Here is a 24,177-nt window from a genome sequence, read left to right as displayed (position 1 = left end):
TGAGATCCAGCCCCTCAACAAGTCTGTTCTCTCTATGATGACCTAGAGGGATGGGTTGGGAATGGAGGTGAGAGGGAGACTCAAGAGAGAGGGAATATATGTATACTTATAGCTAATTCACATTGTTGTACAACAGAAATAACACAACGTTGTACGGCAATTATCTTCCAATTAAAAATTTAAAAAATTAAAATTAAAAAAGAAACCTGTTTTGTGTTTCATCTCAGGAGTGCCTTGCTGCTAGCTAGCCGCCAACCAAACTCTAAGCCAAACATAAACAGATACCTATTAGTAAATGTAACCCTTTAAAGAAGGGTTTTAAAGATTAAAAAGATGATGGACAAATGTCCAGTTGACAATCCAATGAGTGATAGACTTTTATTTAGTGGTAATTTCTTAAGCCAGAAATAGGAGAGAGGAGAAAGAAGAGAGCAGAAGATGACAACAGCCAGTAGAAATCACTACGTCTTCTCTCATCACTGTCGCAAATGACTGGCTCCTCCATATCCGCTTGCTAGCTCTGGTCCAGAGCTGAACAGCAGGTGGAGCCAGGATTCTTGAGATGGGTGTAAGAGCTGCTTTTCAATAGCTTTGAAGAGATGGAGCTCTTGAACAAACTGAAGGAGATAAGAAAATGAAGATTGGGCTACACCAAGACAATGCGTCTAACACCAATTATCCCAGGGGCAGGGGGCTCAATTCTGGCCCACCCTGGACTTCCATTTAGGTTCATTTGGGTTTTATGACATTCCTTATCCACTGAAATACCAAATAAACCCTGCGCTGGGACTCCCCATCCTCCCCAGTATCCTTACTCTTCTCTCCCCCAGTCCTCTCTTTCTGGACCAGCTCACTCTCATCCACTCAGTAAACACATATTGGGCTGAAGTGAACTCAAGATCTCAGGTCTGCCCAGCAGCACAAGAGTCAGAGCCATCTTTCCAATAACCATTCAAGGTGCTCTACTGCAAACACAGAACTCTTAGATTCAAACTCATTTTCTTCCAACACAAACCTCTTCTGTTTCCTCACTGCCCATTAACAATAGAACCTCCCTGGTGGCTCAGTGCTAAAGAAACTGTCTGCAATGTGGGAGACCCAGGCTTGATCCCTGAGTTGGGAAGGTCCCCTGAAGAAGGGCATGGCAGCCCACTCCAGCTTTCCTGCCATGGAGAATCCCATCGACAGAGGAGCCTGGCGGGCTACAGTCCATGGGATCATAAGGAGTCAAGTCTGACTGAGCATGCACTGCACACAGTAACGATGGGAGCACCGCGGAGTCCTCTTTCTTAATTTTCTTCTTAGCTTTCCACTAACAAAGCCCATAACTTTGCCTCTCTGATGATGTTTGTCTCACTGGCACCTTCTTTCTTCCACACTGCCACTGCCTTCCTTCAGACTTGGAAATTTTTTCTGATTTCTTTGAAACAACCTAGTTCAACTTTCACTCTACCACTCCATTCCCCAATGCACCCTACACTTTGCTGTCAGAGATATCTTCCAACACCTTAGGCATGATCATATCACAATTTTAATCAAAAATCACTCACGATTCATCAGTGAATGATGATGTGCATTCATCAGTAAATGCCAAGATGAATTTCCTGGACCAGAGTTCAAGGCATAATGTGTGTCTGAACCCTAGTTGCCTTTCTTATTAATCCTATTACTACCCTAGACACACCCCATTGCAACCACAAAGACCCCTTGGCCAGGTCTTTGAAAAACCAAGGAAAGAATTTCTTAAGAGGCAATCTTTTCCACTCTAGCATTGGAACAGGGCTTAACCCAACAGGTCAGAACTGGTCAGGGGCATCAGACTCAATTTCTTTAGAATAGGCAGGATTTACCTTAGATTTCAAGGGATGGCCACTCCTTGATTTTAAAAAAAAAAATCATTGAATCCAGAAAACTGTGAATTTCAGGAAGAGATACTGAGAAAAAGTGTTAAGAAAAAGTGTTAAGTGAAAAGTGTTTACAGAGCTTTAAAAATAGATCCAAAATTCTACAGGCAATAAATGCTGGAGAGGGTGTGGAGAAAAGGGAACCCTCTAACACTCTTGGTGGGAATGCAAACTAGTACAGCCATTATGGAGAACAGTGTGGAGATTCCTTAAAAAACTGGAAATTGAACTGCCTTATGACCCAGCAATCCCACTGCTGGGCATACACACCGAGGAAACCAGAACTGAAAGAGACACGTGTACCCCAATGTTCATCGCAGCACTGTTTATAATAGCTAGGACATGGAAGCAACCTAGATGTCCATCAGCAGACGAATGGATAAGAAAGCTGTGGTACATATATGCAATGGAGTATTACTCAGTCATTAAAAAGAATACATTTGAATCAGTTCTAATGAGGTGGATGAAACTGGAGCCGATTATACAGAGTGAAGTAAGCCAGAAAGAAAAACACCAATACAGTATACTAATGCATATATATGGAATTTAGAAAGATGGTAATGATAACCCTGTATGTGAGACAGCAAAAGAGACACAGATGTATAGAACAGTCTTTTAGACTCTGTGGGAGAGGGAGAGGGTGGGATGATTTGGGAGAATGGCATTGAAACATGTATACTATCATGTAAGAAACGAATCGCTTATCTAGGTTCTATACAGGATACCGAATGCTGGGGGCTGGTGCACTGGGATGACCCAGAGAGATGATATGGGGAGAGAGGTGGGAGTGGGGTTCAGGACTGGGAACTCCTGTACACCCGTGGAGGATTCACGTCAATGTATGGCAAAGCCAATACAGTATTGTAAAGTAAAAAAATAAATAAATAAAATAGATTTCAGAATCTCATGCTAAAAACATAGGGAGGACAGGAGAGTCAAAACAGCTGTGCTAGCTCCTGGGAAGCTCTCCTAGAAAGATAAACAACAGCCAGGTTCAAAGGAGTTAAGATTTCGGAGGCTAGGGGAGGAAAGAGAGACCAGGTGCCAACAGAGCTTTTCTGCCGCCAGCAATAACAAAGTTCCCTGTCCTTAGAGTTCAGTACCCTTCACCATAGCCTGATTTCACCAGCACGAATTTTGAGGGTTGGGGAGAGGATGAGAGAGCAAAGGAGCCTATTCTCATGTTCAAAGACTTGAGTTGAGCTGGGAGCTCTGGAGCCATACAACAATCACTCCTTGATGATGTAGCAATGAGGTCACAAGCAGCTATCTCCTTCCCTCCTCTTCCGGCTTCCTCAGAGCTGGGCAGAGGAACCAGAGGGGAAAATACACCTTCCCGGGCACAGCCACAACATCCACCTCACTCGACTACTTGTCAGCTTCAGGAACAACACAAAGGGGTGAGTTGCATGTCAACAACTGGAAATGCCCCATCTTTTACCTCTCCTTTCTGGGAATGACCCACCGTAGCCCAGGCACTGAACAAGGTTGAAATGACAGCTATGTTTGGGTCAAAGTTTCCTCTCATTCTCAGTAGCAAGAGCTAGCTACAATTCATTTGCAAGAGTGATTCTTAACCATTTTGGAGTTCAATGTAATTATCTGTCTCTTCAGAATGTCATACTGACTTTAAAACAAACATAGATTTAAACATTTATTTTTATACTGTTAAAGGAAATCCAAGACATGCCAAGTTGATCCAGCTTGCAAGTATTGTTAGAGACTTAAGAGCTCTGTCCATATCTAGAAGTCAAACAGTCTATAGAGGAAGACTTAGCTCAGGGCAAAATTGAACAGAGGGGGAAAAGGAATTCCTCCTGAAAATCACGTTTTGTGGCTCTGACATTCGTATTTTCAGAGAAACTAGAAGTTCCCAGTTTATCTCCTCTTCTCTTAACTTCCTCCCTCACCCTAATCAACTAGGAGAGGAGTTTCCAGAGTGGTCCATGGGAGCCCAGCCATGGTAGGGATTCAACTGTTTCCATCCTCATTTCCCAAATTTAAAAAAAAAAAATCAATTCTTAAGGTTTTGAGGGCTTAGACAGGACATAGAATTGAAATAAGTGTCCTAGGTCACTAAGCCCACTAATATAGCCTCCCATTCAATTTCCAGAGGGATGGGGAGGTGTTCGTACAGGAGTTCTTTAACTCTGTTGTCATGTCATGGATGCCTTTAGAAATGTTTGGACTTCCAAACTTATGGACTCCTCAGAATAAAGTTTTTAAATGAATGAAACAAAATACATGGGGTTATGGAAGATACTGATTACACTGGTAAATATATGGCTAAGTACGGTTCTTATGTTGGGTTTGGGCAGGGTCCCAGGACCCTAGGTTAAGAACTCCTGCTCTAGGGGCTATGGAATGAAAGCAAGGATAAATGCAGAGAAAGCAAAGTAAGGGTGACGAGATCAAGAAATGCTGTCACTAGAGCACTGCAAGGAGAAGACAACCCTTAGATAAGAATTTGGTCTAGAGCCTGAACACGTCCCAGGAAAGGCTTTCTTAAGAATAAGGCTGGGCACAGGGCAGGACGTGTGAGGAGCAGGAGGCCCCCCTCCCACCTTGCAATATGGTCTCCCACAAACAACCTGTCATGTATTTCTTTACAGGGCTCAGAGAATCAAGAAGGAATGTCGAGTGATGATAAAAATAAACCTAGTGAACCCAAGAATGAGCCCAAGCAATGTGATCCCGGGTGTGAACAAAAGTGTGAAACGAAATGCCAACCCAGCTGTTTAAAGAGGCTGCTGCAGCGGTGCTCTGAAAAGTGCCAGCCACCAAAGTGCCCACCACCAAAGTGTCCCCCGTGTCCCCCGTGTCCCCCATCGTGGCCCCCACCGTGCCCCCCACCCCCAAAGTGCCCCCCACCATGCCCACCGCCCTGCCCTCCTAAGCCATGTGTCAAGTCCTGTCCTCCTAAATGCCCACCGCCCTGCCCACCCCCAGAGTGAGGCACCAAGGGCGCCACCCAGCCCACTACCTCCACCATCTCATCAGGTTCACCACCAAGGGGCTGAGCTGAAGCCATGAACTGACAAGTAAATGAGTTCCTCTGCTGTGCAAGACTTCCTTCTGGTTTCTTGGCAGTTGGGGGTTGGTTTGTCGTCTTCCGGCTTTATACCAGTAAGAAGCAATCCCCTGGGGGGTTGAGGCTAGGACCCAGGCCCTCCACACTCAACAACCTTGGAAGATGGCCCCGCGTCTGACCCCACCCTCTGCGTGGAGGGATGAGGCATCTTCTGAGGGGCGCACCCGGGGAACATGCCCCTGCTAGAGCACCACCTGAGAAAGCCATAAACAGGGCTATCGAAGTGGCATCCCCGGGGGACACACTGAGCACAAGGCGGGAAGCGGGCGTGAGGGGGAAAAGGAGCGGACATTGGGGAAAGACCCAGAAGTCTGCCATGGCTTTTAGTCCCACTGCATGATGCTGGGGCAGAACATTCTGAAAACAGGCTACATGTGTTTAAACTCTAGCTCTGCTTCCCTCTGGCTTCCCTGCTGGCTCAGACGGTGAAGAATTTGCCTGCATTACAGGAGACCTGGGTTCAATCCCTGGGTCAGGAAGATCCCCTGGAGAAGGGCATGGCAGCCCACTCCAGTATTCTTGCCTGGAGAATCCCATGGACAGAGGAGCCTGGCGGGCTACAGTCCACAGGGTCGCAAAGAGTCAGACACGACTGAGATGACTTAGCACGCACAGAGTTGCAGGGAGTGCACATCAAAGTGGCTCAGTTCACCAAAGGGGAGTCACCATTTGTATTGCTGGGAAGGATATTAGCCTGAGGAGGGGGCATGTAAAGTTAGAGAGAGAACTGCAGGAACCAGGACTTCGGGACCTGGGATGTGGACTCACCACTACCATTTCAATTTCCCTCATCTCCACCAGTCTCCACTCCTCTTCAGGGTGGGTCTCCTCACCCCTTAGAGCGCCCTGCATGTGCCATGGTCTTTAACCAGGAGGACCCAGCTTGTTGATGGATGTGGTATGAGGCACTCCTGCTATTTCCAGAAAAGAAATCTGATTGCTTCTTTCCAAAAACAACGCCACAGCTCACAACATCTGAGCAGAAGTAGGTTTAGGATTCTCTGCTATCACAGAGGTAATGAAAGAGGCCAAATCTGAGGTACTTCCTGTGGAATCATGGCCCATAAACAGCTTTCTATCCCTTTGAGTCTGGAAAATGGTTTAGGACAGCAAAGGGTAGAGTAAGTACAGAGAGTTCAAAATGTGCCCAAGAAAAGACATCTGGGGCTCCCACCAGGCCAAGGTCATATAATCAGCTGGTTGCAGAAGCACTTTTAGGACACAAGAGCTAGACAAGGCCTTTAGGGTACAATCCTCTCATTTCTTCAGATGTCAAAATGACTATTTGTCTCCTCTGACATACAGACCCTTGAGGGTCTCAGGATCTCCTAGCAAGAATGGGAGCTTGGCACCCACACTGTAAGGTCCTGCAGAGAGGTTCCTCCTGGATGCAGGAACCTCTGAAAATCTGATGTAGGGAATCGGGGCAGGGGGGCCACATTCAACTGTTGGTAACAGGTGGGGAACTCTTCCATCCACTAGAAATCCAAAAGAAAAGAGCGGGGAGAGAGAAGGAAAATAGAACAATAAGGTATCATTCTTATTTACATATTTAATGACCATTTTTTGATGCTAGAATAATTTTTATTTAAAAATGTAAGTTAATCTTTTCCCTCTCACCAAAACAAATCTCTGGAAGACAAACACATCAAAAAGACAAAACATAAAAGCTCCAGAAGAAAACTATTCAAATAATCTGAGTATGTGATGGGTCTTTGTAGGCATAACCCCAAGGCAGAAACCATATTTACGTATCTAAACTTACATAAATACATATATATGATATTATACATAAAATTTATAATGATCATTTTTAAAGAATAAACCCCAGAACCCCAATGCTAAACACTGTGCCACTATTGGTGAAAGTGTAAATAGACAAAATTCTTTTAGAAAATAATTTGAGGAATATGACATGTATCAAAAGCATAAAGTGATTCAACTCTTGGACCCAATTGTTCCTTGTCTTGGAATCCATGCAAAGAAAAATAATTCCAAAATGAAAAAAAAAAGTCTATATTATCACAGTGTGACTTAGAGACAATTTAATCTAACCAAGATTTGGATAAATTTGGACTTATTATTTAATGAAACATTATATAAACATTAATGGAATGTATGGCATAAACAATTATGTTTAATCCAAAATTTCTATAATAATGATAATAATAATAGAAGGAAATTTGTCAGCATTCTATAGTCACTTTAGGACAATGGAGTTATGGGTAACCGGTGAAGTATTTTATTTTCTGCCTTTTTATTAACAGGCTTTTATTTCTTTTGTAATATGAAAAAGTGATATAATCATGAATGCCTCAGAGACCCTCAAGCTCCTCTCATTTGTTCAAATGAACAAAAAAAGAAAAGAAGGAAGAACGTCTTTCTCCACCTCTCCTCTCCTGAGCACACCTCTGCTCTGGTGCCTGCCTCCAAGGCTGAGCGGCTCCATGGCAGTGTGGGTCAGGGACTGGGGCTCTCCTGGAGGCCCTGAGGTCATGGCACAGACTGGATGGAGGCCAGCTCTGAGAACATGAAACCATCCATCTGCCAATTTAGTTCTCTTTTCTACTATGTAAATGAAACAAAAGATAGGCATCTCTTAATGGCTACTTTCCCAGCGGGGGAGGGGAAAAAAAACCTGGATCAAAGGCAATTCAGCAGGAAGATGGCTGGAACATAATGAGTGTGCCACCTCCCTGCAGAATACCATAATTACTACCTGCCCCAGCAGCAGTCACCTGCTCCAAAAGGTAGAGTGAGTGAGTGAGCGAAGTCGCTCAGTCATGCCCAACTCTGTGCGACCCCATGGACTGTAGCCTACCTACCAGGCTCCTCCCTCCATGGGATTCTCCAGGCAAGCGTACTGGAGCGGGTTGCCATTTCCTTCTCCACCAAAAGGTAGAGGGTTGTGTAAATCAGCAACACCTGAAGAGTGGCACCCTGAGAATCTGTGCAGTGCCAGGCTGATGGCTCCCAGAGAATGTGAGGGGGCAGGACCAAGCCTTCTGCTTCCCGGGGAGAGCCGTTCTGAGGGCCCGTCAGAAGGGCAGGAAGAGGATGCTCTACCCTAGACTCCCTTGCTTCACGTTTACTCTAGAACCAGGGAGTGTACCATCAGTCTTAGAAAAGCACTTCTAAGTCTTCCAATGAGGCCAGCTGGGGGCAACAGGCAAGGTGAGCCGGTGCTATGAAAGGATGTGACTAGAATACGAGGATGTCTTGCTTTGAAGCTGAAAGGAGCCTTAGAGATCAGGTTCACTAATCCCCCACCTCTACACACATGGAACTGGGGAGATGGCAAGAAGTAACCAGTTACCAAACCTGTACTATTTTCCCATTCTGCTTCCACGTGACCAGATATTCCAACCAGGGACACATCCAGGCTCACCCTGGGAGGCTTTATTGCACACAAGTCATAACTGCTTCTATGTCACAGCTGTTGATGGTCAGCAAACAGATCAGTAAATGCAGAAAGTCAAATGCCAAATATTAATACATAAGGATTCTAAGATACAAACTGATCATAAAATGCATACTGGGGTATTTTTAGTTGCACCTGTCTTCCAGGCACAAGAAACCTGAAATATCTCACTTAGAGAGCTCCATGCTCTCTCTCAGGCTAGGAGGGAGTGATGTTCAGCCTGAAAGCTACTCCCCAGCTGGGACCCGGGAGACCACGAGTCACAGTAGGAGTCAGAAGGGGACTTTGTCATCACTGGATATGACAGTTGGATGCGGCATTTAACAGGCCCTCAGTGTCCGGATGAGGAAACAAAATTCCAGAGAGGAAAACAATGTACCCAAAGTCACAGTGGCTTGATTGTTGGAAGAGTACAGGATTTCTGACTCTCTTTTATGCCAAGATAATCCAGAACCCAGACTCAAAGGGAAAAGGACTGAAGACCAACAGCAAGCCCAAACAACTTGGTAACATTATTTTCCCCATTTTCTGTTAGTGGTCTTGAACCCAGAGGTCATGAACCCCCCTGAAAGTGAAGGTTTGTGTATATAGATGTATCTTCATGCATGAGTTAGTGCTCACTCATTGAGTCGTGTCTGACTCTTCGTGACCCATGGACGGTAGCCCACCAGTCCGTGGGATTCTCTGTCCACAGAATTCTCTAGGCAAGAATGCTGGTGTGGGTTCCCGTTTCCTTTTCCAGGGGGTTTTCCTGACCCACGGATGGAGCCCGCATCTCCTGTGTCTCCTGCACTGGCAGGCGGATTCTTTACCACTGAGCCACATGGGAATGTCTCCATCACTCCCAAACTGTTAGGAACTACTGACTGGTCTGTGTCTTTGTTATCTCCTTAAAGTTATACAGAATCCCCAATACAGTAGTTTCCTAAATGTTTTTACATGGACAAGTCCCTAGCCCAGACAGGAGCTCACCATATAACCTCGAACAAGGCCCTACACACTTTTGTACCTCCGTTTCCTCATCTTAAAAAAATGCAGCCAATAAATGATTCCTTGTCTCCTGTTTAAAGCACATGCTTGGCTAAAACAAGCAGGTGGAATCCAGTGGCCCCTCATGTCCCCTCTGGGCCCATGGCCTGTGATCCAGAGCCTCTCCCATGGCCTCTGAGTCAGACTCCCTGCGTGGTGACACAGGAGGAAAGGAAGTGACAAGAGAGGTGGACTCGGCTCCGGGGATCCACAAGCTCCTTAGGCTCTCCTGAAGCACCTGCTCCTCAGGAAACGGGACGAGATACATTCAGCTTTATCAGAGCCACTGTCCTATGATAGGCTGATGGGGCCAGCCGAGTGATTCAGAGGAGTCTGGGAACTTTTATGATATGAACAAAGGAGGTAGTTATTTGATGGGAAAGGGGGGAAAGCAATGTCCTGCACACACCTGACTCTCTTCTGCTGACCCTATTTAATTACACCCTTGCTCTCAATAATGACAGTTACAGAAATCTAAAATCTTAAATCTCAGGTGGCACTGAATCAGATTGTCCCCAGTCTCGCTGGAGGGCTAGGGATGATTAGAGAAACTACTTAGTCACCATATCTTAAGATGTGGGCTGGGACAATCTCCCCAAAGGTGTCCCAGCCCCGATCCGAATACTGGGCCACTAAGGCTGATTTTTGAGGGTTCAGACCCCAAATACTCATCTCTGTACCAAGGAAAAGACAGGTCACCTAAGGTCACCCGGCCACCTGGCTAGATCACTGCCACATGCGCAAGACAGAAGACTGGGTCTTCCTGTGGGTGGATTATAACCCAGTCGAGGAGGAAGAGCCTGCAACACACGTGCATACTTCAAAGTCATGTAGATATGAGGCTGACCATTCACGATCACATGTATGGTGTCACCGAATGTCAGGAATGCAATGGACTCGACGGAATTCTAATCTAACTTTCTTGTTTAAAGATGATGAACATGAAGCCAGAAAGGGCCTGGGACTTGCCTGAAGTCGCACATCTTGCTGGGGACAGAGCCAGGTCTCTGGAGTCTCTGCAGAAGTCTGTCTACTGCATCTCAATGCATAGAAAAGTAGCAGTCCAAGACCAGGTGCTGGGGGGCTCGGAAAGGAAAGAGGACAAGGAGGACTGGGGGCGATCAAGCAGGCTTCATAGAGGAGGTGAGTCCTGGACAGATTCAGATTGCTCTACAATTCTGTAAGTAGTTGATGGCCCTAAGTGTTGGTGCATACGTTTCCTAACTTATTTATTACTTGAAATCTGTGAAACAGTATTATCCCTTTTCAACAAAAGGAAATTGAGGCTCTAAGAAGCTAAATAGCTTATCCAGTATCACACACACTATATGTAACAGAGTAACCCCTAGGTCAGTGGGATCCCGAGTCCATTGTTTCTCCATGCGTTATTGAAAGCGAGTCTTTGTCTGATACACGTAAATAAAGGAGTATTAAGCTGAGAGTTTAGTTCTTCATTTGAGACTTCCCTCCCCCAGAGTCGCCAAGAGCCTCAGACCCTGGGAAGGCATGCTAATTTTCTGTTACTGCTATAACAAGTCAACACAGCTTTAGTGGCTTAAAACATCAGAAATTTATTATCATCCAGTTCTGGAAGTCACAAGTCTGACATAGGCCTCTCCGGGCTAAAATCAAAATGCCAGCAATTCTACATGTCTTTCTAGAAGCTCTAGGAGAGAATCTCAGATCTAGAAGCTGTCCACATTCCTAGGCCAGGGTCCCCTTCAGCATCTACACAACCTGCAGTGGCCAAATCTTTCTCACATCACATCACTCTGACACTGACTCTTCTGCCTGTTTGCACTGAAGTACCCTTGTGATTGCACTGGGCCCACTTCAATGGGATCGGCTCACAGTCAGTCGTTTTCAAGGAGCTGAAATCTGGGCTCCTCCTAACTGCCTTCACCCTCCTCCGTGAGAAGTTTCTCCATTGTTCTGCACATCCATTTGGTCTCCTTCTCCCTCAGCTCAGCCAAAGACACAGAAATCCATTCTGCATGAGCAAGGTCTTCTGGGGCATCCTGCTGCAGAAAACGGAGATCTCAACCAAGCAGGCCTCCTCCCCTAATCTCTCACCCATCCCTTTCCTGCATCAGCCTCAGCGTCGCCCCCCAACAGGATCCTAATGAAGATGCCTTCCTCCAAGCTCCCTAAAAGGTCCCTGCCCACCCTCCTTGCCTGATTAATTCCTACTGTCCAGTGAAACATGGGACAGACATCTCCTGCTCTGGAAGCCTTCTAGAACCTTCCACTCAAGGCTAATGTAGCGGCCTTCTTCTGGGATGTGGGGGCTTACCTCTGTCCATCTTTCCCATGAGACTGTGAGCCCCTTGAAAGCAAAGCCACAAATGACTGAAAGAATGAATGCATTAATAAACTCAGTGACAGAGAATCCCTTGCTTCCTAGGACTCCCAAGCAGTTGCTTTGTCCCTTAGACCAATGTCCCTCAACCTTTTTGGCACCAGGGACCGGATTCTTGGAAGACAGTTTTTCCATGGATGGGGGTGGGTTAGGTGGGAAGTGGTTCAGGCAATAATGTGAATAATGGGAGAGGCAGCAGATGAAGCTTTGCTAGCCTGTCACTCACCTCCTGCTATGTGGCCTGCTTCCTAATGGCCACAGACCAGGGACCCCTGTCTTAGACAGCATTCTACAGAAAAGATAAAGGAGATGAAGAGGGAAAGGAGAAATGGAAGGAGGAGATGAAAAACAAAGAGAAGAGAAAGGAAGAGGAGAGCCCCCCATTCTACACCTGATCATCCAGTTCCCAGATTCCCCAAATGACCTGTCTCTTCAGATACTCCCATAGGTCTTCCAAATCCTCTCCTGGTCCCCCACACCCCACTCCCACTGCAGCCTAGAAGATTATGTCCTCACAGGAACACCAGCACCTCTCCCCTGGCTGGCCTCTGTCCCCTCCCCACTCCAGCATCTGTCCCTCACCAGGACACTGAGGGGGCCAGGCTGGTACTACCTCAGTTCTCCATGTACCAGTCCTAAAGGCCAAAATGTCACCTGGTCTCCCCCAGTTCACCTTTTGAAAATTTTTCAGGAACAAGCATCCAAAAACTATATAAATCTTTGAAGGCTTTTCTGATTTTAGCCTCTTTTAGGAAATGACCTAAACCTATCTCTTCAAGCTTTACAGTCCCTAAAAATTGGTCAAACAAGCACAATTAGCAAACAAGCACAAGTCACCACGTTGTGATTGAAGGGCTTCTTGTACAATGAATGTTTTCCCATTTTCCATTAAGTGAAATCCTTCTCTGCCTCCCTTTGTCTCCCATTCATCTTCTTCCCTTAATTAAGGCATTTACTCCATCAATAATCATTTCTCTTTCACTTAGTCGTACAGCCCCCACCACCTAATAAGCTACAACCCAAGATAGAAATAAGATCTTGTACACAAATAACTGGAATTGCTAAATAACAATGCATGCTAAGCCACTTCAGTCGTGTCCAACCTTTTGTGACGCCATGAACCGCAGCATGCCAGGCTTCTTCCCTGTCCTTTACCATCTCCCAGAGTTTGCTCAAACTTATGTCCATTGAGTTAGTGATGCCATCCAACCATCTCATCCTTGTTGTCCTGCCTTCAATCTTTCCCAGCATCAGGGTCTTTTCCAAGGAGTCGGCTCTGCACGTCAGATGGCCAAATTATTGGAGCTTCAGTTTCAGCCTGCCAGGCTCCTCTGGCCAGGGGATTCTCCAGGCAAGAATACTGAAGTGGGTTGTCATTTCCTTCTCCAGGGGATCTTCCCAACCCAGGAATTGAACCTGAGTCTCTTATGTCTCCTGCGTTGGCAGGTGGGTTCTTTACCACTAGCTCCACCTAGGAAGCCAATAACAATGGTAAATGTCATATAAATAACACAAACAAGATACTGTGAGAGTTCAGAAAGAGGCAAAAGTGTTTCTAGTTTAACCAGGAAAGGCTCCTTGGAAGACAGAAGACTAGAGTGGAGCCTTGACAAATGCTTAGGATTTCAAAAGGCCTTGGAAAGGAAGGCACACAAGATGGAAAGTGGCAGCCCAAACAGAGACTTACAAGGAGAGAAAACTGGCTGTGCTTGCTTTGAAACTTTTCCTTTCATCCCTCTAACTTTTATTAACCTGAGTTCTAATAAAAGTTTTTCCAGAAGGCAAGATGACAGATCAGCCTTGCTTGGTCCATCCTGTTTTCTTGGTCACTATGAAAACTCTGAGTAGCTAACTCCACTCTTAGAAGTGTCATAAATCAAGGTTGAGAAGACGAAGATTATCTGCCTTCTCCCTTCTTTTTCTTTCCCTCCACCCTACTTTACAACCCAGGAGTGACAAATGACTCCAATTTCCCTCCAGATCGCCTTTCAAGAAATCACCCTCTGCAGGAGGCTGTAGGTTGTCTGTCTGTTTGGGCCCTATCTTCCTCGTGTCCAAAGGAGTGTGACTTTGAAGAAGGATCTAGTGGAAATGACTGAAAGGGGCCATGCATCCCTTGACCCAGACAGACTTCAGACTTTAGGCATAAAATCTTACATGGCTGAAGATGAGATGAGCAAGGCGGATCTTATCTCGCCACATCCTGAACCAGTTTGGGCAGACAAGGGACCCAGTCCTAGTTCTGAGGCTGAGATAACGTTTTATGAACATTCTTTTGCGGCTGCCTCTAATGAGAGAGATCTGACGGGAGCCCTTCCCTGCTGAGGTCTGGTGAGGACCCAGAGGCCAAAAGAGAGGCTGATTAACAGGCATCCCAAGCAATGACTCAAACCATGGGCAATTTCAGATGAAGCTCGTTATGGTGACTCCACAATTAAGACCTCAGCCCACGTGACCAGTCAGTCTTGCAGGAGGCTGGACCAAGCACCGTATAAAAGTCCCTACCAGACTGGGCTCCTCCATCCACATCCTTTGCAGAGGCTTATAGAAGATTGGGTAAGTGGGGACATCTGTGCCCTCTCTCTCCCTTTCAGTTCTGTCTCTAGGAGACTACTATTCTCCTCCTCCACTGGACTGTACTTTCTATTGATTTTTTTGAAGTGGTTTGCCACTCCTTGGGGCTTCCCAGGTGGTTCAGAATCTGCCTGCCAGTGCAGGAGACGCAAGAATCATGGGTTCAGTCCCTGGGCGGGGAAGATCCCCTGGAGGATGAAAGGGCAGCCCACTCCAGTATTCTTTCCTGGAGAATCCTATGGACAGAGGAGCCTGGAGGGCTGCAGTCCATGGGGGTCACAAAAAGTCAGACACAGCTGGGCATGCATACACACACACCAGTTCTTGGGCTTCTCAAACCTTTCTGTGTATTCTACCTAGTCTCTTGCAACTAAATTTCAAAAGGATTAGTCAAATAGGATAGAAAGAAAAGATCTATAGGAGGACTGGAGTTTGGGGGTTGGGGGTTATAGATATTGACAAAAGCTATGAGAATATCCTCAGCTAGGAGATGGACGTCAGAAAGAGCTGAAGTAGGGATAGAAAGAGAAAGGAATAAAAACCAGCAGAGAAATGAATTCTCAGGGTTAATAATCATTTATTCCCCCTTCCCCTCTCTCAGACCTTCATTTTCAGCCCTCTATGGTTAATGCGTATATTTTCAAAGCTTATGTTTGTTTCAGGTCCTGCCAATCCCCCTAGGATGTCCTTCAGTGAGCAGCAGTGCAAACAGCCATGTGTGCCTCCTCAGTGTCTTCAAAAGACCCAGGAGCAGTGCCAGGCAAAGGCTGAGGAGGTGTGCCTCCCCCCATGCCAGGACCCCTGCCAAGAGAAGTGCCCAACGAAAGTTCAAGAGGTGTGTGTTTCTCAGTGTCAGGCATTAAGCCAAGACAACTGCCCACAACAAAGCCAAGACCCATGTCTCCCTCTATGTCAAGACCAATGTCCATCTCAGTGCACGGAGCCCTGCCAGGAGTTATCCCAGACAAAATGTGTGGAGGTTTGCCCACAGAAAATCCAGGAGAAGTGCTTACCCCCTGGCAAGGGGAAGTAGTTGCTCATAATGCTGTGTGGGGGTCCAGAAGATGACCCCAACCCCAGCCCACACCATGGTGACCTTTCCTTATGGGTACCTCTGTGTGCACCCTGCTCTCACCTCCTGGCTTCCTCAGGACTTGGTCTGTGTCTCTGAAGACAGTTCTCTCTGTATTTCCTCAACCTCTGTGAATACATATGGTTGTCAACAATCTATTAGAAGGTCTTAGCTGTCGGAATGATGTGGTTATCAAGGAAGACCACAGGAGCCCAGTTCAGCTCCCTTGGGGCAAAAATTCACCCTTCCCTGGGTGTGTAACAGCCAAGGACGCCTCCATTCATCATTCAGAACGTCAGCCTCTCACCTGAGTCTCAGAACAAACTGAATTTTGATGGACTTTGCACCAATCACCACCACCACCACCACCAGAAGTGAGGAGAAGAAGCTGGTGGTGTTGCAAAACTAAAAAACGGGGTAATTTTATATCCATATCCCAAAATAATGACAGAAAGTGATTAGATGTTGGAATGTTGGCTGTGTTTTTAAAAATGAAGCTAAATGAAATGTAAATGGTTGATTCCAAATAGCCAATAAGGAAAGATGTGATTAGATGTTTGGGGTCCTGGTGATTGATCTTTGTGCTTCATTGATGACCTGCTCTAGGCCCTTAATTTCTGCCATGTACACTCTTTAGAGATGGATTTGTGACTGCGTGGTGCAGGCTGCTGTCCTCCAGCTTCTTTGCCTTCTTCTCCCTGGTGAAGGTAAAATGCAGAATAAAGCTGATCCTAAAACATGCCTGACTTGATGTGTGCTCATTCCTGCTGTTCTTATGATGATTATTTTCTCCTTTTTTGACAAAACTCAAATAGGAATAAAAAACAGCCCTCCAAGATGTACAGAACAGCCGTATTGAAAGAGGCCTCCTTAAGGGGTACCCAGATCATCCCACCCCCATCCACAACATATCATAGGCCCACCTGTGCCCATATTTCATACCTGAGAAAATCCAGCTGGAACTGGGACTTCAACACTTCAGGTCCAGGATTCTTTCCACAATAGCATCTTTCCTCTTTGACCCTTGCTTTCCAGAAGAAAGGACTAATATGGGAGAAGGGCCCTTCAATGAAAGAGCCATGACACCCACAAGCATAGCATCCCTCTCTGAAGGAAAACCCAGGTGTGCTTCTAAGACGAACACAAACTTGAGGGCCAAAGTTGTGTGCCCTACCACCTGGCCAGATTTCAGAAAATCCAGGCAGCCTGGTTCACCTCCCTGTACCCTGCTATTGCCCCCAGTTGTGAAGGAAACACAAGGCTGTGAGCTCTGGATTTGCACAAAAGGGCTGAGGAGACTCCAGAAGTATAGGAGAGAATCAATGGTGGCTTCTCAGCTGTGCCTGGACATTGGCCCTGATACTTGAGTCAAGGGCCAGGCTCCTGAGGGCTAAAGGGACTCCTCCTTCATCCTCAGGGACCCCCTCCTCCTCAGCCTGTATGGCTGTGCCCCCATGGACAGCCTGGACAGCCCCTCCCTGAAGGCTGTGCGAAACCTGAGGCCTCAACTGTTTGGCTGAACTGGGGCCTTCCAGCACTGGGATCACTGAAGGTCTCAATCTCAGAGATTTTTCTAAGGTGAGAAAGAACTGGAGGGTGACCCAAGGGAGATTTCAAGTGGCAACATGGAGCCCTCAGACACTCACTGAGTCTACAGGTGGCAAGTGCCAGGCCCTGCAACCTAGGCACATTCTTTACAGGAACCCTGACAGCAGGTGGAGTACATTGCCCCTTTGTTGAGGAACCAGTCTGGCTTCACAAAGCTAGCAAGTGGCGAAGTCAGCATTCTAACCAGAGCTTTTCTTGACTTCAGAACAGACTCTTTCTTGCAAGAGGAAAGTGTGCATGGCACACAGACAAGATTTCCAGAAGCTGGGTTATTCTCACTCATTCATTCATCCACCTATCATTTGCTCACTGATCACCTACCAAGTGCTGAAGATCCAAGCAGGCAGCATCCCCACATAGGGCTAGAGAGCTGTCTTTCCACAAGGCACGCGTGCCAAGGGACACACATATCAAGCCCCTGAACATCTCTAGAGGTCTGAATCAGTTCTCTTCCCTCTTTGCCTACTTGGACCAAGTTTTCTCTTCCATTTTCCAACTGTGGAATAAGCCAGCGGCTCCACAGTGCCAAGATGGCTCAGCAGATAAAGAATCCACCTGCAGTGCTGGAGACACAGTTTCAATCCCTGTGTTGGGAAGATCCCCTGGAGCAGACAATGGCAACCCACTTCAGTATTCTCACCTGGGAAATCCCATGGGCAGAGGAGCTTGACGGGCTACAGTCTATGCAGTCGCAAAGAGTCAGACACGCTTGATACGATTGAAAGACAAACACTTTAACACTTTCCCCAGCCTTGCCAGTAGTGAAGCTTCTGACTGGGCTGAGGATGCTCAGGGACATTTCTCTAACCTGGCTCAAGCCCAGGGAATGTCTTTGATCTCTGGCACTAAAAGTGTGCACAGAATCGAGTCCAAGATCAGATGCTCAGGTGCTGAGCGGAAGCATGAGGTGGATGAGCAGGGAGAGTCCAGCCATATCAGAGAGAAGGCAACCTGTTGATTACAGGGGAGGCCTCGGCAGATGGGGGAGACAAACCTGCAGATCACAGATAGCAGAGCAGACATCAGGGAGCCAGCAGGCCCTCATCAAGCTCTGTCATGGGAACCGCCACCCCAGGCTCCTGCTCACAGAACTCTGCCCAGCCCTACCTGCACTGCTGTGATGCGGGCTGAGGCCCCAGTGACAGACCCAGGCCATGGAGACAGCCAGGACCAAGCCCCACAGAAACCACACTTCCCAGCTGTTTGCATCTGAGGTGAAGCCTTTCAGAAAGGGGTGGGGGGAGGCGATCACCAGGGAGATTCCCAGATGCTACAAGTCCTAGTTGACAATTGTTAAAGAAAACCAAACATGAATGCCACAGGCTTTTTGTTTTTGTTAAGTCCTTACTGAATTTGTTACAGTATTGCTTCTTGGCTGCATTTTTTGGCCATGAGACATGTGGGATCTTATCTCTCCTACCAGGGATTGAACCCACACCCCCTGCATTGGAAGGTGAAGTCCAACCACAGAAGTCCCTGAGTGCCACAGTTTTCATATACCCCTCCACCAAACACCCACAGCCACATGACCAGAACTAAAACTATCCTGATTTCCCCAAAGTGTTGACTTCTGACCATTAGCAAACTTAAGCTTTCTGCCTGTCAGCATGATCTCATAGTTTCCCAGCCAATCAGCTACAGAAGAGTAATTCTGGGTGGCACTGTTACCCAAGGAGCGTACCTCCAGGTAGCAGAGTTACCACCGCAGGCTCCTGGTGGTCAATCATGATAAACAGCAGTGTACTTCCTCACTTTAGAGAGTGACCTGTAACCCTCATTTTATCAGAGTCTTGCCATTTTCAGCTTGAAGCCTTTCCAGTTCTACAAACTGTTCTTCTGCACAATTAATAACCTTTTACATTTTCCCCAACTTGATTTGGTTTTAATTTTTGACTCAGTTAACTCAGTATGTGGCACGTGTGGCCCCATGGGCTCCGGGTACCAAGAGAAGAAGCTGCAAAGTGACAGGTGCACGCAGGAGGGTGGTGGGGTTCACCCGCTCCGCGGGTAACTGTTTGTGGAGAACCGCCCTGTGCAGGAGGGAGGGGGACACGTGACGGGGCAGCAGCCTGAAGACTCTCACTTTAGTGAATATTGAAATCTATTTAGTCCAGAGAAGACACTGCCCAAAGGAGCAGGATAGTGGCGCTCAAGTATTTTAAGTGACTTTGTGAGGAAGGAAATGGATTTCTATGAGGTTACAAAGGATGGAGTTGGAACCAATGGACAGAAATTACAGATTTGGGTTCAGTTTAGTTACTTAGTTACTTTCTGCCACTGTGAAAGTGAAGTCGCTCAGTCGTGTCTGACTCTTTGCGACCCCATGGACTGTAGCCTACTAGGCTCCTCTGTCTATGGGATTTTCCAGGCAAGAATACTGGAGTGAGTTGCCACTGCCTTCTCCAAGAGATCTTTCCAACCCAGGGATTGAACCCAGGTGTCCCACATTGTAGGCAGATGCTTTACCCAGCTTTCATATAATGAGATCTGCTTGCTGGCAAGAGGAGCTGCCTTTGGACTTGCCATGCTTCCACAAATTGGAGGTGTGCAACTAGGGAGTGATAACTACGGTGAGAGCCATGCTTCCTTCCACCCATCTAGTGCTGAGACTCACCTCACTCATCTAACTTTCCTGGGCAGAGAGGGGATCAGAGGGCAGAGGCGCCTAAGGGGACAGAGAGACTCAGAAGATCTGACCCTGAGGTCAGGAGACAGAGGAAATTACTCTGGCCTCTGATACACCCCCCAGAGGCCCTTTGGGGACCCAAACTCCTGGGGAACAGCAGAGTGTGGACCACAGCTTGAGGCAAAGGAAAGGAGGAGAACAGGTACGTGAAAGGAGGTGGCTCCCCCAAATTTAGGACTTTTAAAATATGGATTGGGGCCCAAACACTTCAGCCCTGAGTGGCACCTCACAGTAATTCCTCACTGCCTTCCAAATCCAGTCTCCCCAGCCAGGGTTTAGCACACCTCTCTTCCCTTTATTCCTTACTACTTGGCTTTCTGGAGCTCCTTTCTCTCCCAGGCCAGCATGGTGCATCTGTTCCAGGCATATGTGTACCTAACAACCATCGAAGCCTCCTTTCCACCTGTACCTGCCTCTCTCCAACCCAGGACTCCCCATGGCTTGTGTCTGCAAACCTAAGCATTTCAAGCTCACCTCCTCCAGGAAGCCTTCCATGATGTCAAGTCTACATTTCAGTTAAATTTACAGGGAGTTAAATGTACAGGGAGACTTCTGCAACACTTCAGCCTGGGCGCCATGCACCCACACTGGTCCCTAGGGGTCTGTGGCCCCTTGCAGCTGCCTTGCACGTGACCGGCCTCTATCTCCTGTCAGTATGAGAGCCCTGGATGATGGCTCATGAGCCTAGCTATGTTCTTTGCCTCTCTTCACTGGACCAACCACACAGAGGTCTTAGGCACTGTCAGAGTCACCCAACCACCATGTCCTTTGAGGCAGAGACGAAGGAGGCTTCTTTTATTGTTAGGGTGACCAAAATCATCCTGGCTGTCCTGGAACTGAGGAGGTTCCCAAGATGCAGGACTTCGGTGTTAACATAAGGTAAGTCCTCCAGGAACCAAGCCAAGCTGACCACCCTAACCAGGTACCTGTGTGTACAAGACACACTGTCTAATGATACAGGAGTATAGATGCAGAGCAGATAGGACTCCCCGTGTTGGAGCTGGGAATAGGAAAACCCCCCAGAAAAACTGCAAGCCCAGAAGACTTACTGTCTGCTGCCTGCCCACCCCTCTCTCTGGCCCTACTGGGTGTGTGTATGTGTTGGCTAGGGGACACTACACCAACAGGCAGGTGCCCAGGCCAGGCCTGGATAAACACAAACTGGCAAGTCCTGGCTCAGAGAAGTAGTATAGTTAGGGGGTATCCCACATCTTCCCACTCCATCCCCACTACCATCATTACCCCAGGGCATCTCAGTCAATGGGAAGCAGGTCTGGACCTGCCCACTCCTCTTCCTTCTCTCCCACAGACACTGACCTCACAACTGAAAATGGCTAGAAGTAAAGGCAGGCGGGCTGGTAGGGCCATCTAACCTGAAGTTCCCCATGTCTCCTCCTCTCCAGCAGTCTCATAACACCTGGCCCTCTTTTAGAAGTCCCTTTCTCTTCCCAACAGCACCATCTACTGGCCATGGAGGCACTGCACCTGAATTAGAGATGGCTGCTCACGCTGGGGCCTAGTCATGCCAGGGCCCAGCCACCCTGGGGCCCAGCCACCCTGGGGCCCAGCCACCCAGTCTGCTGAGCAGTCAAGAGCACAGAGATGCAAGGAAGGATAAATGTGCAAGACAAAAGTCAAATAATGTCTGGGGTTAAAGTGCATGAAAGTTTAGAACATAAGCTCAGGACTCAAATTGCAGAGATTTAAATGTGAACCCCACCACTTCTTTACCTTTAAAAGAATTTTCTGAGGACCTTGTATGGGCCAGTACTGTTCCAAGCACTGGATATACAGTGATGAATTAGAGATTCTGCTTCCCAGAGCTTACGTGAATGAAAGAAGACAGACAAAAGGCAACTAAGCAAATGTATAAATAAGAAAATATAGAAAACAAAATAGGGTGAGGAGACAATATTTGTCAAGGAGGTCTTTTTAGCCACGTCTTCTGGAAAAGCCTGCCTTAGCAGGTGAGGTCTGAATGGCAATGGGAACGATTTGAAGGAGCCAGCTGTGTGGAGGATGGGAATCAGTGTTAGCACAGAGAAAGCAGCATCTGCAAGGGAGCTGGGTAGCCTCTGGAGTCTCCTCTGGACACTGCAGTTGAAGGTGAACACTGACCAAATTTTAGTCCATCCAAGTGAATGTGAGCAGAAGGGTGAGGCCTCTTGTCACGGGAGCCCTCAGTGAGAAATAGGGGCATTTCACACAAAGATGAGAAGTCTTAGGGGACACAGGATGGCTGTCTTCAGACCTTCAACTGTGATCCCAGAGGAAAGAGCATGGGTGAATTCAGGGTACAGGATGGCAGATTTCTGCTCGTTTCAGGAATAAAATGTCCTAGCAATGAAAACGACTGCCCATGCAGTAGTGAGTTCACCATCACTGAAAGTATGCAAGAGGCCAGTGACTAGCCCAGAAGGTTATAGACGTTTGGACGCAATATTTTATTAGTCTTTTAACTTACACTCAAATTTTTAACAAGTTGCTCTGAAGGTAGGGAAAACATCCTTGGTCAGCCAGTCGCTGAAGACATCTGCCCCCGTCCGCAGGACCAACCCTGGTGTGCGAGGAGGAGGACAAGCCCTTGTGTTCCCTCGTGGCCTATGCCTGCTCCCTCTCCCCTGCCGCAGCACCAGAAGATGGGCACTTCCTCCCCTGCAGCAGCCTGAGAAAAAAGGCAGTCCAGGTTCTCAGAGAAAATATCCTGCTCTTCCTGTCTCGAACCTCTTTATGTTGCACTACCTCTTTTTGTAAATGTGCAAATACAAAATATTTGCACATAATAACCAATACATACTGAAAAAAAGGCATGTTCACCTCATTATTCATCAGAGAAATACAAATTAAAACCTCAAGAGCACACCCACTGGAAGGGCTAAAATTAAAAAGACAGAATGTGCAGAGATGAGAGGCTGTGAGAGCACACACCAGTCCAACCACTTTGGAAAGCTCCAGTTTACTGAAGCCAAATGTCTGGAGAGCCAGTGACTGAGCAGCTCCTCTCCTAGGCATATACTCTGCATGTGGTCACTAAAAAATCAAATACTAAAATGTTCATTCTAGTATGATTCTTAATAGCCAGATATTAGAAACTTCCAAAATGCCCATCAATGAGTACAAATTTTGAATATAAACAAAGTGCCCACCAATGAATATAAACAAAAATCACATGGTATGATATAGTAATGTGTTCTAATGATGTGCAGCTACACACCTCAACACAGCTAATTCTCACAAATATAAATTAAGTGCTCAGGAAAGGAAACACACACAAAATATTAAGGTGAACCATGTAAAAGTGGCTTTACAGAGATGAAAAACTTGAATATTGACAATTCTGTAAGGCTCAACATAAGATATGCTGTCCTTTTATGTCATTCAGATAACATACAAGAATTGGCAAAGCAAATCTGGGTTGCAGAGACCAGGACAGAGGTTACAGGAGTTGAGGGCAGCATGATAACAAATGGAAGGGAGCAGAAGGGAATATTCATTTTCTTCATCTAGCAGCTGCTTACCTTGGTGTATTTAGTTTGTGAAGATTCACTGAACTGTGCACTCATGCACTCATGATATTTACATTTTTTCAGATGTATACTTTAATGAAAAGTGTGTTAGTCTTATTTGAATTCATCATGTAATACATACATATCATTTTTAAGCAATCAATATGCACTATCATCCTAACATCATACAAGTTAGAAAACAAATGCAAAATGTAGACTATTTAAAGGATGAGATAAACATGGGGGAAAAGAAAAAAATTTTTTTTTTCTGGTGCCAATGTATGGTTTTATGCAGCCTCAGTGGACCAGCATGCTCTCTGGAAATTTTTGTATAATGGAGCCTTGGTTTACTCAGTAGCTGCATGACCTTGGGCAAATCTCCCAGCCTCAGTTTCTACATCTGTAAAGTTGAAATGTCAATCATTCACCCATACTTCCAGACAGCTATCCTCATAATCAAATGAGATATTTGTGAAAATACTAGACTGAGCGTATGTTCTTCCCTCTGCTGGACTGGTCTTTTCTCTACTTGTCTGCCAGGCAAACGCCTTCACGTTTCAGCCTAGCGTCATATCCTCTGTGCAACTGCTTCTCCTGACACGCTGAGCTCTTCTCACCCACTTTGTGCTCCCAGTTCACCCGTTCACACACATGCCGTCCCTTGGAGGTGACGCCCCTGGAGGCAGCGCATTTCTTGGCATGGCTGTCTCCCCTATCAGGCTGCGCGCCCAGAGGGCAGGGCCTGTTGTTTTCTTCCCTGCATCCCAAAGGCCAGAATGGAGCCCGGCACAGTGGGGCCAAATGTAGGGCCTCTGGACTTGACTGCATTGGTTTGCAGTTCAGAGAAAGCCCCAGACCACAACTGCCCTGGGACAATAGAGACCTTAATGAAGGACGTCTGGCTGCAGGTGTCATGTGTGGGCAGGG

The 24,177-nt window shown here is 46.8% G+C and overlaps 2 protein-coding genes across 2 annotated transcripts; both read left to right on the top strand.

Moving 5' to 3' along the window:
- The first annotated feature begins 4,537 nt into the window (after positions 1 to 4,537).
- On the top strand, positions 4,538 to 4,858 carry LELP1 (late cornified envelope like proline rich 1). Its single transcript, XM_040230587.1, has one exon. It carries the CDS (start codon positions 4,538 to 4,540, stop codon positions 4,856 to 4,858), a length of 321 nt encoding a protein of 106 aa, XP_040086521.1.
- Positions 4,859 to 14,956: 10,098 nt separating this feature from the next.
- PRR9 (proline rich 9) lies at positions 14,957 to 16,189 on the top strand. The gene has a single exon (XM_040230586.1). The coding sequence runs from the start codon at positions 15,007 to 15,009 to the stop codon at positions 15,409 to 15,411; it is 405 nt and encodes a 134-aa protein (XP_040086520.1). The 5' UTR covers positions 14,957 to 15,006; the 3' UTR covers positions 15,412 to 16,189.
- Positions 16,190 to 24,177: the final 7,988 nt, after the last annotated feature.

The sequence above is a fragment of the Oryx dammah genome, unplaced genomic scaffold (genome assembly GCF_014754425.2).
Source record: "Oryx dammah isolate SB20612 unplaced genomic scaffold, SCBI_Odam_1.1 HiC_scaffold_28, whole genome shotgun sequence".
NCBI classification, from domain to species: Eukaryota; Metazoa; Chordata; class Mammalia; order Artiodactyla; family Bovidae; genus Oryx; species Oryx dammah.
The sequence above is the reverse complement of the archived record's forward strand: the minus strand, read 5'-3'. Positions and strand labels throughout refer to the sequence as shown.

Coding starts and splice junctions, on each gene's coding strand:
- LELP1 (XM_040230587.1), top strand. CDS start 4,538: ATGTCGAGTGATGATAAAAATAAACCTAGTGAACCCAAGAATGAGCCC.
- PRR9 (XM_040230586.1), top strand. CDS start 15,007: ATGCGTATATTTTCAAAGCTTATGTTTGTTTCAGGTCCTGCCAATCCC.